This window comes from Caretta caretta, chromosome 8 (genome assembly GCF_965140235.1).
Source record: "Caretta caretta isolate rCarCar2 chromosome 8, rCarCar1.hap1, whole genome shotgun sequence".
NCBI classification, from domain to species: domain Eukaryota; kingdom Metazoa; phylum Chordata; order Testudines; family Cheloniidae; genus Caretta; species Caretta caretta.
Window position 1 is genome coordinate 89,500,464 of NC_134213.1, and position 16,575 is coordinate 89,517,038.

The 16,575-nt window shown below is 38.2% G+C and overlaps 1 protein-coding gene across 1 annotated transcript in view; it reads left to right on the forward strand.

The window, feature by feature from the left end:
- SLC35D1 (solute carrier family 35 member D1) overlaps positions 1-16,575 on the forward strand; it is a 32,505-nt gene that overhangs the window by 6,305 nt on the left and 9,625 nt on the right. The window contains exons 7-11 of the mRNA XM_048861029.2: positions 1,308-1,410; positions 3,673-3,765; positions 12,380-12,447; positions 13,423-13,501; positions 15,853-15,935. Coding sequence (XP_048716986.1) covers positions 1,308-1,410; positions 3,673-3,765; positions 12,380-12,447; positions 13,423-13,501; positions 15,853-15,935 — 426 coding nt within the window. The remainder of the gene's footprint in view (positions 1-1,307; positions 1,411-3,672; positions 3,766-12,379; positions 12,448-13,422; positions 13,502-15,852; positions 15,936-16,575) is intronic.

Genomic DNA, 16,575 nt, shown 5'->3' on the forward strand with positions numbered 1-16,575 from the left:
ACACAGCTTTTTACAGTTTATATTATTTGTCTTTTTAAATGGCTTGTACAGAGTATGTTGGTTAGTTTACAAAGTTAATTAGAATTCATAAACTATAATAATTTAAAGGTAGCACTTAAATGACAAAATCCTGCCTGCATGCTCTGCGATAGATAGACCAGTTAGAAAATTCTAAACTTAAAAGCATAACTTGTCCTTGTTCAGCCTTCATTTTTTTCCACTGTCTGGCCTTCATGTAGATAATGGTAGAATGGGGGTGAGGCCTGGTCTGCACTCGAAGTTCTGCTGTTTTGGTTAGGGGTATGAGTTATAAAATAAGTTTTTTATTATTTTTACTTATAATTATACCAGTAAAAGCCCTGGTGTGGATGCAGTTATATTGGTATTAAGCAAAAAGAAAAGGAGTACTTATGGCACCTTAGAGACTAACCAATTTGAGCATAAGCTTTCGTGAGCTACAGCTCACTTCATCGGATGCATCCGATGAAGTGAGCTGTAGCTCACGAAAGCTTATGCTCAAATAAATTGGTTAGTCTCTAAGGTGCCACAAGTACTCCTTTTCTTTTTGCGAATACAGACTAACACGGCTGCTACTCTGAAACCTGTCATTGGTATTAAGGTGCCTTTTACCAATATAACTTATTCCCCTTCTACTAGGTAAATAAAGTATACTGGTACAAGCACCTTTATATCAGTATAACTGAAAAAGTGAAAGCGATACAATTTTCTGGTGTAAACAAGGCTTAAATCATCATGTCAAAGCTTGATTTTAAAATATTTTATAATCCTTTTAAATGGAAGTTGCTGAAGTTATGCAAAACATTGAATTTCATTGTCAGGGGAAGGTGAGTGGAAAAACTCACTCGTTCACCTGTGAGAAGAGTAGACGGCTAGTTAATGGCCTAATATTTGTATGTTTTCATTTATAAAAAAAAAAAAAGTCCAGAACTAGAGAAAATGGCTTGCAGTCCCAGACTAAAGCTCCCATCCTCAAACACTTATGCATGTGCTGGACTTTACTATCAGGAATAGTTCCACTGATTTCAGGGGTACTGCTCATGCTAGTAAAGTTAAGCATTTGTGGCGTTTATGGGATCAGGGCCTTAGTTTGTACAATTAGTAGTACTGAATGCAGCATTTATTATATTGAGTCTTCGCTCAGTGCCTCAAATACAGAGGCTAGCCTGCCAGGTAAGCTCACGGGGAAACGCCTTTTCTACATGGAACTTATCAGACAAAATATAACATGGAGGAGTTTTATAAATGTTACACTCTGAGCGATTTAAAATCTTAATTTCCCCCTCCAGTTCTGACTTGGCATTTGATCTAGAAGGATATATTTTTATCCTGATTAACGATGTCTTGACAGCTGCAAATGGTGCATATGTAAAACAAAAACTGGATTCGAAGGTAGGCTGACTTCAATTTTCACTTTAAGAATGACATTATTGTGTTGCAAAGTAACAGCTAGCCTACAACGCTGCGACTTTTAAAAATTTGAACATTATGGGTAAATGAATAGAAAGCTAATTGTTGGAGACTGAAAATTTGAGCGTATTCTGCAGTTCGTAATATGGTGCTTTGATGAGCTGTTCATTTCCCCGAGTATTGAGCTCTGTCACTGAACTCAGCACATCTTGTCACTATTATTTAAAGTAGAACTTTTGTTGCTCCTTATTCTTGTTTGTCCTGAACAATATTCTTCTGGATCTTAACTTGACGCTTCTGTATTTGAAAATAAAACAGTTGCATGTATTTTGAAATAAGCTGTAAATCCAGTTTTATCAAACTGTAAGCATAACCAGTTCACTGTTGTTGGAGCTATATTTATTTGTATCTGCGTGAAATAATAATTTGGCTATTTAACTGCAAAGTCAGGGTTGTTTAAAAGAATTAAAAACCTGGTTCTTCATTAGACAGTGAACTGACAACATCTTCCCTCCCACTGCTTTCAAAGACAGGGAGAGCTGATATGTCACCCTATTCTACCCTTTTTTCTGCAGCCGGACCTGGACATGAACTTCTGTCCTTATTGTTGCAACTATGTAGTTTTTTAACACTGGGTCTGAGGGATGATCTGTAGTGTACTTTTGGGGCAATTGGGAGTCCCTGTTCATCTCCTTTGAACGTAAATGTGCTGTATTCAGTTAGGGTCTCAGCAGTATTGCTAAGTTCCTAGTAGTTCAACATCTGAGAAAGAGAAACTGATTGTTTAGGCTACCCTGAAAGTACAAGAATGAGCTTATCAGATGTTCACAACATAACGTGTGAGGGCTAAGTGTAACTTTTAATTACAAGGTGGAGGATAAACCTTTACATTGCTAGTGAACTCCATTTCTATTAATCTAGCCAGGAAGATACAAGTACAAGCCACTGTAAATAATTTTTGGAGCATCTGTTGCCTGTGATATGAAGCATTTTCTTGATTATATTTATTGTGAATGTTGAGTCTGGTGCTTAAAATGCTTTTCTTAATCTTCTTCTCCTTTAGTTTCCTGTGGTGAAGTTACATGTTTTTGTGTAGCATAGAATCATATTTTGAGCATAGGATAAGGCAGCTTGTGTATGTATAAGGTGGCTTATGTCACCAGTCTGCTGCTATGGAAAATGGCAAAATTTTGAGCTAGGTATGCTATAGGTGTATCTGTTCTTCTGTGGGCTGTCATAGACCATTTTAGCATTATAAACGTATCCTGCAATCTTGAAGTGCTCCAGGGCATAGCTGCAATCTGTTTGACAGTGAAGACACTTCCATTTGATTAATGATAACTATTAACCAGGTTTCCAAGCCTGCTGTATGGAAGTCAAACTAAGTAAAAGTATTGCCTAATAAACTGTAAGGGAGAATTTTACAAGTCTGATAAATAGTTTTCCATCAAGCCTGCTGGAGGTACACTCCTCTTTCTGTCTGTATTGGGAGTTGGTCTGTATATGAGATACCGCATGTCAAAACACAACTCCCCCAACAATGCACCTTGCCTCCTCTCAGAAAATTATTACTGAATGCTTTGGCTGCTGGTGTAAACAGGGCCAAACCATAATGATGCAGAAAACTCAAACAGAATGAAGGCTCAGTCGTGATTCCTGCTTTAGGTGTCCAAAAGAGACAAATGGGCGAGGTAATATCTTTTATTGGACCAACTTCTGTTGGGGAGAGAGACAGCGTTTTGAACTACACAGAGCTCTTCTTCGGGTCCAACGCAGTTTGGCTCTGTCTACATCAGTGGTTGGTTGGTGGGCCCATGGAGGTCATTTACTTAGAGAGTGTCCAGGCACTGTGCTTATTCTGATGAACACCTGGCCTCTCTGTCTTGTCTTTTTGTCTTCTCTCTGAATTCCAAACCAATTTGCTTTCTCTACCTGAAATGAAACATGGCTGTGTCCCTGAGTTTTTCAGACCCAAATATTGATGGTTGTTAATATTTCAGCAATGCCTTTATGGGTCTCTGAAAGAACATCCAAGCACAGAATTTGCCCAGTTGTTCTAAAAGTATCATACACAAGACAGATTTATTTCATAATATTTAAAATGTCCATGTTTCCCTTCTAACTATGCAGGAATACCACATTCATTTCACTGATGAGACCTGGTTTTGTGTAGCTTTATGTATAAGGTTTTATGTCTCTGTTTGGTGGAGCCAACCTAAATACCCAACTATTTCCTGTTCCTAGGAGCTGGGAAAGTATGGTCTGCTTTATTACAATGCACTGTTTATGATTCTTCCCACCTTGGCCATTGCCTATTTCACAGGAGATGTGCAAAAGGTAGGACTCTTGTTCCAAATTGCAAGCCTTTAGTTGTTCAGTAAACATTTTCTGTCATATATGCTTCTGTATTGCTAGAGAAAATGGTTTTTTTCCTATTCATCATAACTCAAATGTGAATGCAGAATGACTTTGTTTTTCTGTAACTTATCAACTTGTTTTTTTATACAGTATTTGTCATTTATATGTAAATGTGAAACTATACTATATGTAAGGGATCATTTTTGGAGGGAGGACTGAAGAAACCACAGAAGTTCCCTATAAAATTAAGTATAAATAGTTAAGAGAATTAGTGACTGTTGATATGAGACACCTTATTTCCGATGAAATCCATGGAATGGCTTTATACTGATCTTCATAAGAATTAAGCAATTCCTTTTTCCTAAAGAGGAATGAAATAATTAAAACCAAGTACTAGGAAAATATGAAGACTTCAGAGTAGGTTTATTCCTGATTGGCTTGTACTAGAAAGATGAAACACTGCAGACTTCTTGGATTTTTTTCTTTTGACTTGTAGAGGTAGTTGGCTTATTTATGGTGGATTTTGAACACAGTAAATATTAATATTTACCAATATTAACTCACCAGTATATTACCTGACTTCCCACAGATCAATGTGTTTAACATCTGTATGCAAATTTAGAACTTGAATGTAAGTAAGTGTGCTTAATTTGTTCTTCTAGCACTGACAAAAGCACTGATCTTGAACACCACTTAGTAAAATAAATTGATATATCTTCCCCCCTCCAAGAGATACTACTTGAGGCTTTCAACCATAGATAGCTTATACTAAAAAGTGAAATGGTGAAGCAGGTAAATATCAGGGGTGGGGGATATCCTTTACCCATATAAATTCCTTCTGTGTGAATGATAATGCCAATTAATATTAATGGCAGTTAGATGAGTAAATCTCTTACATATCAGTAGAGAAAACAGATAATCATATAAAGCAGTTACTAGCATTGTTCCTTTAATAAAATCACAATCCATGTACACTTACCATAAACTATTTTGTGATGTTTGTGATGCTGCATAGACATTTCAGTAGGGAAGTCTTGTGATCTAAAGCGATATCTACTCCTCGGAATATCTTTTTTCCTGTTTAATTTATTAAAGCTGGCAATGGCTTTGATCATGAGTATATGATTAGCTGTGAGAACTGGATGTGAACAGAAAGTATTTCAGAGTGTCAGTTTGTCCTTCCTCCTCACCCCACTCCTCTTTGCGATACGCCAAAGGCAGCTCAGCTGGAATATATTTGAGGGAAATATACTCCTTTATAAATCAGAGCAAACCAATGTGGAGTTGAATGTCGGCTTTGTGCTACTCTGTAGAGTCTGTGTATTCACAGTATGTGTAGAAACCTCCTCTTCCCCAATTTTTTGAGTAAACTTTCTTTTGCTCTCTGGAAAAGGTCTTGGCAATGAAGGTGATCAAAGACTCATTCCGCTTAACTTAGTCCCAGAAAATTCAGCGTCCAGAGGGTTATGAAACTTTATTTAATAAATGTGTGTATTTTATTTCATTGTTTTTTTCTAAAGCATATCTTTGTACTAAATTTATTTTTGCATTCTCTGCTAATCCAAAAAATGCATTAATAAAGCAATAATAAAAAGTATAGCCACAGGGGGAAGAGTGGCTGGCTGTTATGTAAAGAGGCTCAAAACCTGGATTTTTGTGGAGCGTTAACTGTCAGACAAAAAGATTTCAGATCCATAGGAAAATGTTTGTAATAAAAGCTGATAACATTTTCCCATTATTAAAGCATGTCAATGATTTGTCATGGTTATACGTAGTGTTTTCATTAATTCATGTCAAAGGTATTGACATCTTGTTGAGTTCCCAGTTACACAGCAGGCAGAAATGGCTATGTGCTGAGAGCAAGCAAAATTTACATCTAAATAATTCATGGCAATGAAGTGAATAAACCTCAATGAAGCCGGTAGGTGTAAGTTTCTTTAACTGGTCAGTCAGCTGGCTTTTTTTTCTGTCTGTTTCAAGTACATACATGGCCCCCATCATCATTAGTCTCGAGCGCCTCACAATCTTTCATGTGTGTGTTCTCACACCTCTGTGAAATACTGCTATAGTATATAATACTATTATCCCCATTTTACAGATGGGAATTGAGGTTCAGTTTCCAAGTGACTTGTGCGAGGTCACACAGGAAGTATGTGGTGGATCAGGGATTGAACCCAGGTATCCCAAGTTCTTGACTAGGATACTAACCACCGGCCCATCCTTCCTCTCTAAAATACTTCAAAGGGGACATTATTTGGTAATTGGGAAATATACCCAGCCAGAGACCCTTTTAATACCATACAGGTGGGGGGGGGGGGAGAGAACCTGTATTTTCTCCAGTACTCACTGGGGTGTGGGTGCATATTTATATTTAAAAAATAAATAAATAATGCTGCTGGTGTGCTTGGCATGGAGGCCGGTTACTTTAAATTGGGAATGTTAGTTTTCAGGCATCTAACATGACTATTGCTAAATGCCTGAAGTCATCTGGCCAGTTGTGCTGTTGTCTGTCATCCAGAGAAATACTGATCAATATCTAGGATCTTCGATTGTGGGACGGCTTTTAAGCATTAGTGTAGTGTTTAATGCTAACCTCTACTGGATGTTAATATTTGTTATTGTATGTGTACAGCTATATGTCTGTAGACATTTTTTTTAATTATAGATGCTTTCCACATCAAACCTACTGTTAAGTTACAAAATACAAAGGGTGTGTGTATGGTTAGGATAGCTTTGAAATGGAATATCTATAGTTGGCCTTAGATCTGTTTACAAAGAAAATGAGATTCTAGAGAGGTTGTGTCAGCAGGGACATGTAAGACAAACCCCAAGAGAGAGATTCTGCTCTTCTCAGAATAACTTACATCAGAGGTTGTACACTCAGTACTATTTCCCTCGACTAGGCAGAAACCAGACTAGAACTAAATTGAGCTTTGGTGATTGTCAAAGCTATGCTTCCATGACAAAGTATTAATGGAGAAGTCTGTCATCAGATGGCTACGTAATAGAAATCAGGACATGTACTAATGTAAGAGTTCTGCTTGAACAAAAACTCAGAACGGTATAGTTAAGATAGGCAAAGAAAGCAAGAGACTTTTCCCCATCCTAGGGCTTGTCCTTACTACCGGGGAGATGAACGTCGCTGCAATTGATACAGCGGGTGTCGATTTAGCGGGTCTAGACCGGCTTAAAAACTATCACAGAGCGCTCTCCGGTCAACTCCAGTACTCCAGCTCCCCAAGAAGAGTAAGGTAAGTTGACTGGAGAGCGTCTCCTGAAGATGCAGTGTAGTGAAGACACAAGGATAAGTTGACCTATGGTACGTTGACTCCAGTTACGTTATTCACATAGCTGGAGTAGCATAACTTAGGTTGACTTACCCCTGTAGTGAAGACAAGCCCCTAGTTACAACTAAGCAACATTAAGCAGCCTTGTAGATAAACTCAAAGGACATAAAGCCAAACCCATTAATAATGCACTGCTAAATGTTCTGTGAAGCTTAGTTCATTGTCACATTAACTCTAGCAACATATTATCTCCTAATATCGTGGGACCTTCAGTCATACATAGAGGATAAACAATAAGATGCAGTTCCTGTTCACTCCAAGGAAAACATCTCTGAACTGTTACAGCTGTGTGACTGTTAGCAACATTTAAATCTCCTTCCTGTATTATAGTAATCTTCCCTTCGAATGAATAGGGTTCCTTAATCAGCTGGACTGATTGCTGTTGGAATGACATGAGGCATACTCTCAACAGCCTACTCTTGATGCACTCCCTACAGCAGGGATACTCAACCTCAGTGGTTCAGGAGCCAAATTAGCAATCAGCATTGCCAAAAGAGCCATAGTAGTGTGAATTCATTGCTTCATTCACAATACTACTATATTATATTTAGTTATATAATTTTCTCACAGCAAAATAAGTTCATAACTTAGTGGAAGTTGAAAACTTCATTAGTTAATAACATAGTAAAAGCATCCTGATTGGTTAATAACTTTGATTAATAATTAAACCAGTGTTTTAATACCACGTGCTGCAAAGAGCCTTAGGAGACTCTTTGTGGCTTGTGAGCCCTCGTTCTGAGTATCGCTGCTCTACAGTGCAATATTCGCCTACTGGCTCAGGAAGTGAAGTACGAGGAATTATTTCCTTTTCACTTCCCTCCCATGTTCCTCCCCTGTCGCCCCCCAGGCACTCCTGTCTTTCTCGCTCCTCCAACTTCCTGTTGATCCCACTGTTGGTTGTTTAGTAGTCTCTGTCCGTTTCACTAAGGTATCTTCTGCTTTTTTTTCATGGATCAGCATTGGCCAAATGTTTGAAGGTGGCACAAGTATTAATGCAATTAAAAACAACAAACAAAGGGTCTCATATTAAGTTAAACTCTGTGCTTCTTGGATTTTTCTGTAAACTATTGTTCACAGCATCTTTCATTACAAAGTATGGAACAAAGGCACCAAATAGCGCACCACTACTTCTAATATGACAGCATCATAGTTTACTATGTTTATAGTTTATTAACCTCTCCACTTTTATTGTAGAACACAATGAAACTATATTTTTTGTCTTCAGTATTTTCTACCATGCAATAGGTGGCCATATGAAACAAATAGATTTATGTGGCATTAGTGTATTGTTTGGTTTGAAAGGACATTTATTGGTAAATGTCAATTTCAGTGTACACATACAAACTGATGAAAAATACTTCCATTGATGAGCTCTGAAATTTAGATAGGCAAAGTAAGAAAAATATTGCTTGAGAATTTTTAGAGTTTGAATTAAGGATATTTACTTTATATTTTGAAATGACGACACTTTGTGTTTTAATGTTTATAAAGCTTTAACTTTTTGAGTCTGCGTCTACTGTCATCAAATAATTGTCGCACCCATAATTTCCCACAGCTGTGAAAATTTAAATAGATGAAAATAGGAAAAAAATGCTTAACACATAATTTTCAGCAACTCTGAAAATTTAAATGATAAAAAAGCTTAAAAGAAACATTATTATCCATAGAAATTAGTTTAAAAAAATCTAATTCTGCCAAGCCTAATTGTGTAGCATAGGTTTTTTTAAAAGCATATATGTATTTATAATCTGTCACACATACACTTGGAGTGTTTGTGTGTGTCATAGATGTAGGTTTCAGAGTAACAGCCGTGTTAGTCTGTATTCGCAAAAAGAAAAGGAGTACTTGTGGCACCTTAGAGACTAACCAATTTATTTGAGCATGAGCTTTCATGAGCTCATGCTCAAATAAATTGGTTAGTCTCTAAGGTGCCACAAGTACTCCTTTTTCTTTTTTCATAGATGTAGTATACGTGTTACTCTAATCTTCAGGTATAAAATGGAATAGACATTATACCACTGAGAGACAAATAACTCATTCTCAAAGCCATTCATAATACTACAACTGGGGTTTGATCAGCCACTTGGCAACATCTGCTGTGGGTTGGCATTAGTAACTGTTTGCCTGTTCTAAATGTAAATCATTTAGAAATTGATGGACCTCAACTCCCAATAGCAGTATTAGCAACTGCATTTGAATAATAAGTTGTTACTCTCTTGGGGTATGTCTACGCTGCAGTTAAACACTCGTGACTGACCTGTATCAGCTGACTTGGGCTCACTGTGTGGCTTTGTAGCTGTAAAATTGCTATGTAGATGCTTGGGCTGGAGTCCCCATGAGGGGGAGCATAAATGTCTACACAGCTATTTTTAGCCCATGAGCCTGAGTCAGTTGACCTGGGCCAACCACAGCCCTGCTATGGATCTTTTATTACAGGGTAGCGGTACCTTTGACACCAGTAAAGAAGTGTAACTTCGTTAATTTTTACAAGAACTTTCTAAAACAGCGGTTCTCAAACTGTGGGTCGGGACCCCGAAGTTGGTCATGACCCCATTTTAATGCGGTCACCAGGGCTGGCTTAGACTTGCTGGGGCCAAAGCCGAAGCCTGAACCCCACCGCCCAAGGTCTTCAGCCCTGGGCATCGGGGATCAGGTTACAGGCCCCCTGCGTGGGATTGAAGCCCTTGGGCTTTGGCTTTGGTCCACCCTATGTGGGGGTGGTGGAGCTCGGGCTTTGCCTCCCCCCACCCCGAGGGTGGGGGATGGGGCTCAGGCTTCGGTCCCCCCTCTTATGGTCGTGTAGTAATTTTTGTTGTCAGAAGGGGGTCGTGGTGCAATGATGTTTGAGAACCCCTGTTCTAAAACAGCATTCAAAATGCTGTCTCTGTTAGTTTATAAAATCACACACTTTAAAATTACCTTCATATGTGTTAGATTTTAATATCCAAGGTAATGGGATCTGTAGTTGAGCTGCTCTTCTGGCTTCAGAATCCCTGATCTACTTTGCAAAGAACTTTGACACAGCTGGAGAACTAAAAGGCTATCCTAAAACACAATACTGTGGAACAATTAATTGTGTATGAAGCTTTGTATTATAAAAAAAATTAACTCGCGATTCTCTAAACTGCGACCTTGTTTTACCACAGATTTTGCCTTTTTTTAAAAATTATTTTTATTTAAACAGGTTTTGTTAAACACCTTGAATTAAACTGGTACCACTTGTAATATAAACAAGCCAACAGGCGCTTAACGCCGTCAATGCTAGACTTATTTTTTTTTTAATCTCTATTGCTCACGTTGGTGGAGCTGCATCTCTGGTAGCAGTCGTTTCTAAACTGCACACTAACCCCACTTTCGCTATTTCACAAACATCCCCCACTTTCACTGTTTATGCTGAATATTGCTGTAAATGGATGACAGAAGCAAACTACATGTCAGCAATTGCTTCTCGAGAAGCTAAGGCTGAATACTACTGCCTGCCTCCTTTTCCTGTGTAGACTCATTGGGGAGGGAAAAGAGAAGAGTGTGAGTCCACCAGCATCTATCCTCTGCTAGTATCTTGAATGCTTCACAAATCTGGCATAGAGATATCAAGTACAAATTATGCCAAACCAACCTAATTTCCTCCTTTGGCAGGATTACTGGCCTAGTGGATAGGGAGGAAGCTATAGCTGTGATATCTTGATTTTAGTAAGGCTTTTAACACAGTCCCACATGACATTCTCAAAACAAAGTAGGGAAATAAGGCCTAGATTAATTTACTGTAGGGTGCATGCACAGTAGGTTGAAAACCCATGCTTATAGAGTAGTTATAAATGGTTCAATGTGACACCCTGGAGTTTATCTAGTGGAGTCTCATAGGGGACAGTCCAAGGTCTGGTGCTGTCCGTTTTCATTAATGACTTGGATAATGGAGTAGAGAGTGTGCTTAATGAAATTTGCAGATGGCACCAAGCTGGGAGGGCTTGTCGGCACTTTGGAGGACAGGATTAGAATTCATAATCTTGACAAATTGGGGAATTGGTCTGAATTCAACAAGATGAAATTAAGTGAAGATAAGTGCAAAGCACTTCACTAAGGAAGGAAAAATGAAACAAACATCTGCAAAACGGGGAATAACTGACTAGGTGATAGTGCTGCTGAAAAGGATTTGGGGGTTATAGTGGATCACAAATTGAGAGTCAATGTTGTGAAGCAGCTGCAAAAAAAGGCTGCTATTCTGGAGCGTATTAACAGGTATGTCATATGTAAGACATGGGACGTAACTGTCCCGTTCTCGTTGGCAGTGGTGAGGCCTCAGCTGGACTACAATGTCCAGTTCTGGGCACCACACTTTAGGAAAGATGTGCACAAATTGGAGAGTCCAGAGGAGAGCAATAAGAAAATAAAAGATTTAGAAAACCTGACCTGTGAGGAAAGATGAAAAAAAATAGACATGTTTAGTCTTGATAAAAGGCATCCCAGGGATCGGGGATCTGATAAGTCTTCAAATATGTTACGATCTGCTATAAAGAAGACCAATCAATTGTCACCTTTTGTCCTATTTTCAGTGGACATGAGATTTGGCTTAATCTGCAGCAAGGGAGATTTCGGTTAGATAAGAAATACTTTCTAACTATATAGGTAGGTTAACTCTTGAATAGGCTTTCAAGGAAGTTTGTTCAATCAGCATCATTGGAGGTTTTTAAAAACACCTTTCAGGGATGGTCTAAAAGAGACAAGGTGGGTGAGGTAATCTCTTTTACTGGACCAACTTCTGTTGGTGAGAGAGACAAGCTGGTGAATTTACACAGAGCTCCTCTTCAGGTCTGGGCTGACTGACCTGAAGAAGAACTCTGTGTAAGCTCGACAGCTTTTCTTTCAACATTAGAACTTGGTCCAGTAAAAAAGATATTATCTCACCCATCTTGTGTGCCTAATATCCTGTGACCAACACAGCTACAACTACACTGCATACAGGAATGGTCTAAATTTACTTGGTGCTGCCACAGTGCAGAGGGATGGACTCGGTGACCTCTCAAGGTCCCTTTTTAGCCTTACGTTCCTCCTGTGATTCTAGAATCTGGATTCAGACTAAGCCGCTGTACTCAGAAGGCTGTAATAGCATTGGTGAATGACCTCCTTATGGCCATGATCCTTTAGTGCTCATTTCTGGCTTTCACATTAACTGCGGCAAAACGTTAAAGGATTAAAGTCTACTTTAGAACATTATTTTTCATTTTTAAGATTGGATTTGTTTGTTTCAGGCAATGGAATATAAAGGCTGGGGAGATACACTCTTCGTTATACAGTTTACACTTTCATGTGTAATGGGGTAAGGATTTACTTCAACTTTAGTGGTGTTTCCTCCGAGTAGTAGTCTCTCTACTATATCCCCACCAATAGATACTAAGGAAGTGCCTTACTCTGTGGGCCTGCTATGTAGTCAGTATGCACATGAAACTCCCATTAATGTTAATTGTGGGGAGAATAACCTTTGCAGAGAAGTACTACTGTTGATAAAGTTCTAATTAGTAGAAAGTCCAATTTCAGTGGTAGCACAAAATAGTTTGGAGAGAGATTATTGCTTAAAAGGCTGTCTCATGAGTTAGAAATTCAGATGCTACTGTGTATTCTGATTTTTTTGGAGAGACTGCATACTAATGTTTTTTATTTTCTTAAATCTAGCTGTTTTTATTAGCAATGGCATATTTTACTATTTCCTTTTACTTAAACTAGTAGAGTCTTACCAACTCTCACTTTGCTAATCTACAAACTTGATTCCACGAACGCCAGTGGTCTTTGCCCGCTTCTTAGTAAGAATTAAACAATAGAGTGTGGTAACGAAGTCATTACTAAGATTTCATTACTATTTAAAAATTGTAGTTTGTGACACTTACAAACATAACTTCTTATAAATAAAACTAAATTACGCGTGTCAAACTAAACTACTTGTAGAATTTGTGCTGTAGTTTACTTAGGTTTTCTGGTCTATTTGCTCACTCACTAATTTCCTAAATTTAGTGATCACAAAAGGGTTGCCCTGTTAATGCGAGTTAGTAAGGTCCTCCTGTACAATACAGTATAGTGTACATGATGGTGTGGGGACGCTATTGCTGTGTATTTTGACAGATAACATTACTCCATAGTGAGTTATACAAGTCTCTCCAAACAAGGAGTTCTGGAAACTCTGTAGTATGGCATATAATTAAGAGCAGGGAGTGAGATGGCATGTTAGTATAATAAATGCACCCTCAAATGATGAAAAGCTGAATGTTGTGTGTGTGTTTTTGTTTTTTTCCTGCTGCAGGTTTATTTTGATGTACTCCACAGTTCTTTGCACTCAGTATAATTCTGCTCTTACAACTACAATAGTTGGCTGTATTAAGGTAAATTGCATAAATCTCTTAAATATTTGTCAGGTTTATTAAGTTTCCATTTCCTGTGATACAACAGTACCTGTATGATGCTTACAAAAGCAGCATAAATGTTTATATTCCGAGGCTTTTGTATGAGTGGAAGGGGTACTGAGAGCTAAGTAGGGATTTTTAGTAATTTGGAGAATAAAATTAGTCAAACCAAGAACAGTGAACCAAATCTTCATGATTGTCTCTCTTAATGCCAATTCAAGGGTGTGACCTCCCATTTACTCACCTGTGGTTCTTACTATGTGTTGTGGGGTACCATAACTAAACCCTAGCAAAATATTCACACTTATGAATTATGAATAACATATTAATAAAAGAAAGGAAAGAAAGAAACTGGTGAGCTATAACCAGTGGCTATTTCAGTCGCAATCTCTTCTGTATGTCTTCTGTATTATGGAGAGATTACACCATCGAGAATGAGTCTGGGCTCCTGGGGATGTTGTTCCCTAGATAAATTAAGATCAAAGTGTATTATTCTGCAATTCAGTAGTGAGTTCTATCTTAGTGGAGCACAGATTACTATCATAGTTTGTACCTGGGTAAAGGAATATCATTTAAGGGTTGGTGAATCCTGTTTAGTTATCATTCCTAACCTAAACAATTTACACTTGGGCAGAGTAAAGCAGTCTCAGCTAAGTCCTATGAATCTGGAGAAAATATTTAACTTGTTTATTTAAAAGAAGCCATTCAAAAATTACTAATTACTAATTACTAAATTATTAAAATTACTAATTTAAAATAGTAATGTTTCTTAATGCTCCAAATCACTTTAAGGAGAGGTTTTGAGGCTGGCAATTTAATGAAAATTAAGCATAGGAATTATAGAAATTTAGGACTGGAAGGGACCTTAATGGGTCATCTAGCCCAGTCCCCTGCACTGAGGCAGGACTAAGGTGTTATCTGCACCATTGCTGACAGGTGTTTGTCTGACATGTTCTTAAAAACCTCCAATGATGGAGATTCCACAACCTTTCCAGGCAATTTATTCCAGTAGAATTTATATTCTACCCTGACAGTTAGTAAGTTTTTCCTAATATCTAACTTGAGTCTACCTTACTGCAATTTAAGCCCATTACTTCTTGTCCTGTCCTCAGTGGTTAAGAAAAACAATTTATCACCCTCCTCTTTATAACAACCTTTTACATACACCTCTATCCCGATATAATGCAACCCGATATAACGTGGGTTTGCATAGAACGCGGTAAAGCTCTGACACGCTGCTCTGAGCAGCGCATTAAGGGGGCCCGGCCAGTGCCGAGGGGTTGGATAAGGGGCAGAGGGTCTCAGGGGCGGTCCTGAAATTAGTTAACTCTTCCATTGCTTTGTGAGCCACAATAGAATCCAGCTCACCCTTCTAGTGTCTTGGCTCGGCATGGTTAAGGGGTTAGAGGATAGACAAGGAATACATAGAGAGAAAAGATACAGAGGCTTTTATGTGATATCCCCTTCCAGAGCAGAACTTCCCTTTCGGGCTGACGAACTCCAAGAGCCCTCCCATGTCTGTATAGGCTCCTTTCCATTCATTGATACGAGTTCTCAATAGTGATCTGTAGCTGCCAGCATTGTATATGGATCTCTGCTCTGGGTAAATGCTTGAATATCTTTTGCCTCATGCATTGGTACTAAGCGCTTGTAGAGCCCTACTGTAGAAACCCTGTGGATGGTTGTGTGGTTGAAAGCTGAGGATATTGAACTTTGGCATGACTGGAGATCTAAATGAAGTCTTTAACAAAACCAGTGATGCCTGAGGGGAAATGGGAAACCAATAAAAACATATCTGAACTAAAAAACTGCTGTTGAAGCTGTTAGGCCTAGAATTAGGACTGCTAGCAGTATGTGTAGTTTTGGAAATGCATAACTTTTTAAGGGTAAGGATTTTTGTACATGTCAGCATCTGCCTACTTTCAGATAAGGAAGAGAGGTAGAGCAAGAGAACAACTGGCTTTCTGAAGAATTAGTGCTTTGGGTACTTTGTTGTAAGGTTGTCTAGCAGAAGTGTTCTTTCCCCTATATTGAGCCTTTGTTTTGCAGGGTGGGGGAAAACATTTCTGGGGCTACTAGGGCAATATGAAGGAAAAACAGCAAGACAAGAAAAAAAAATTAAGGCCTGAATATTTTAATATTTTCGGTAGCCCTGATATGGTAACTTTCAAGTCAGTATTATAAATACAAATGTCAGTATCTTTCACACAGTTATCTCTTCTGACACTCTTCTGTTTGTTTCAGCATCCTGTTTATGCAAGTGGAATATACATAAACAGCTCTTTTAAAAATTCTAAGCAAAATGTGTAAATCTTCTTTTTTCTTTCCAGAATATATTAATAACCTATATTGGAATGTTTTTTGGAGGAGACTATATTTTCACATGGACAAACTTCATTGGGTTAAATATCAGGTAAGAAAACTGAAAACTATGTAACACTCTTCAAAATAACTTTGTAAATTGAGCAACTTGCTATTGATTTACTAAAAGAAGTATTGGACCATCCAAATAGGATCACTTTCCAAAGTACAACTGCACTTTGTTGAAGTCTGGTGGGAGGAACCCACTACAGAACTATTAGGTAGGAAGTGTTAAGTGTTGATCCTGAAAACAGTTATGAATGTGAGTAGTCCCATTGATATCAAGGGATTTATGTGCATAAAATTAAGTTTCAGAGTAACAGCTGTGTTAGTCTGTATTCGCAAAAAGAAAAGGAGTACTTGTGGCACCTTAGAGACTAACCAATTTATTTGAGCATAAGCTTTCATGAGCTACAGCTCACTTCATCGGATGCATACTGCTTGCAGGATCGTGCTCTTGTCATAGCTTTTAGTTAAGATTTTTTTTTTGTATCGCCAGCATAATGTTCCATCGTTTTTGGTAACAGATTTGTTTGGAGGTAAAGGAAGAGGAAAATGTGGGATTCTAAGTGGATAAAACCTTTCATAGAAGCGGGTGTGTGTATTCAGTATGACTACTATGGGTGTATCTTTTATAAAATAAGCATAAGTAATTGGACTACTTGGTTCATTGATCATCATCTGCTACAGCA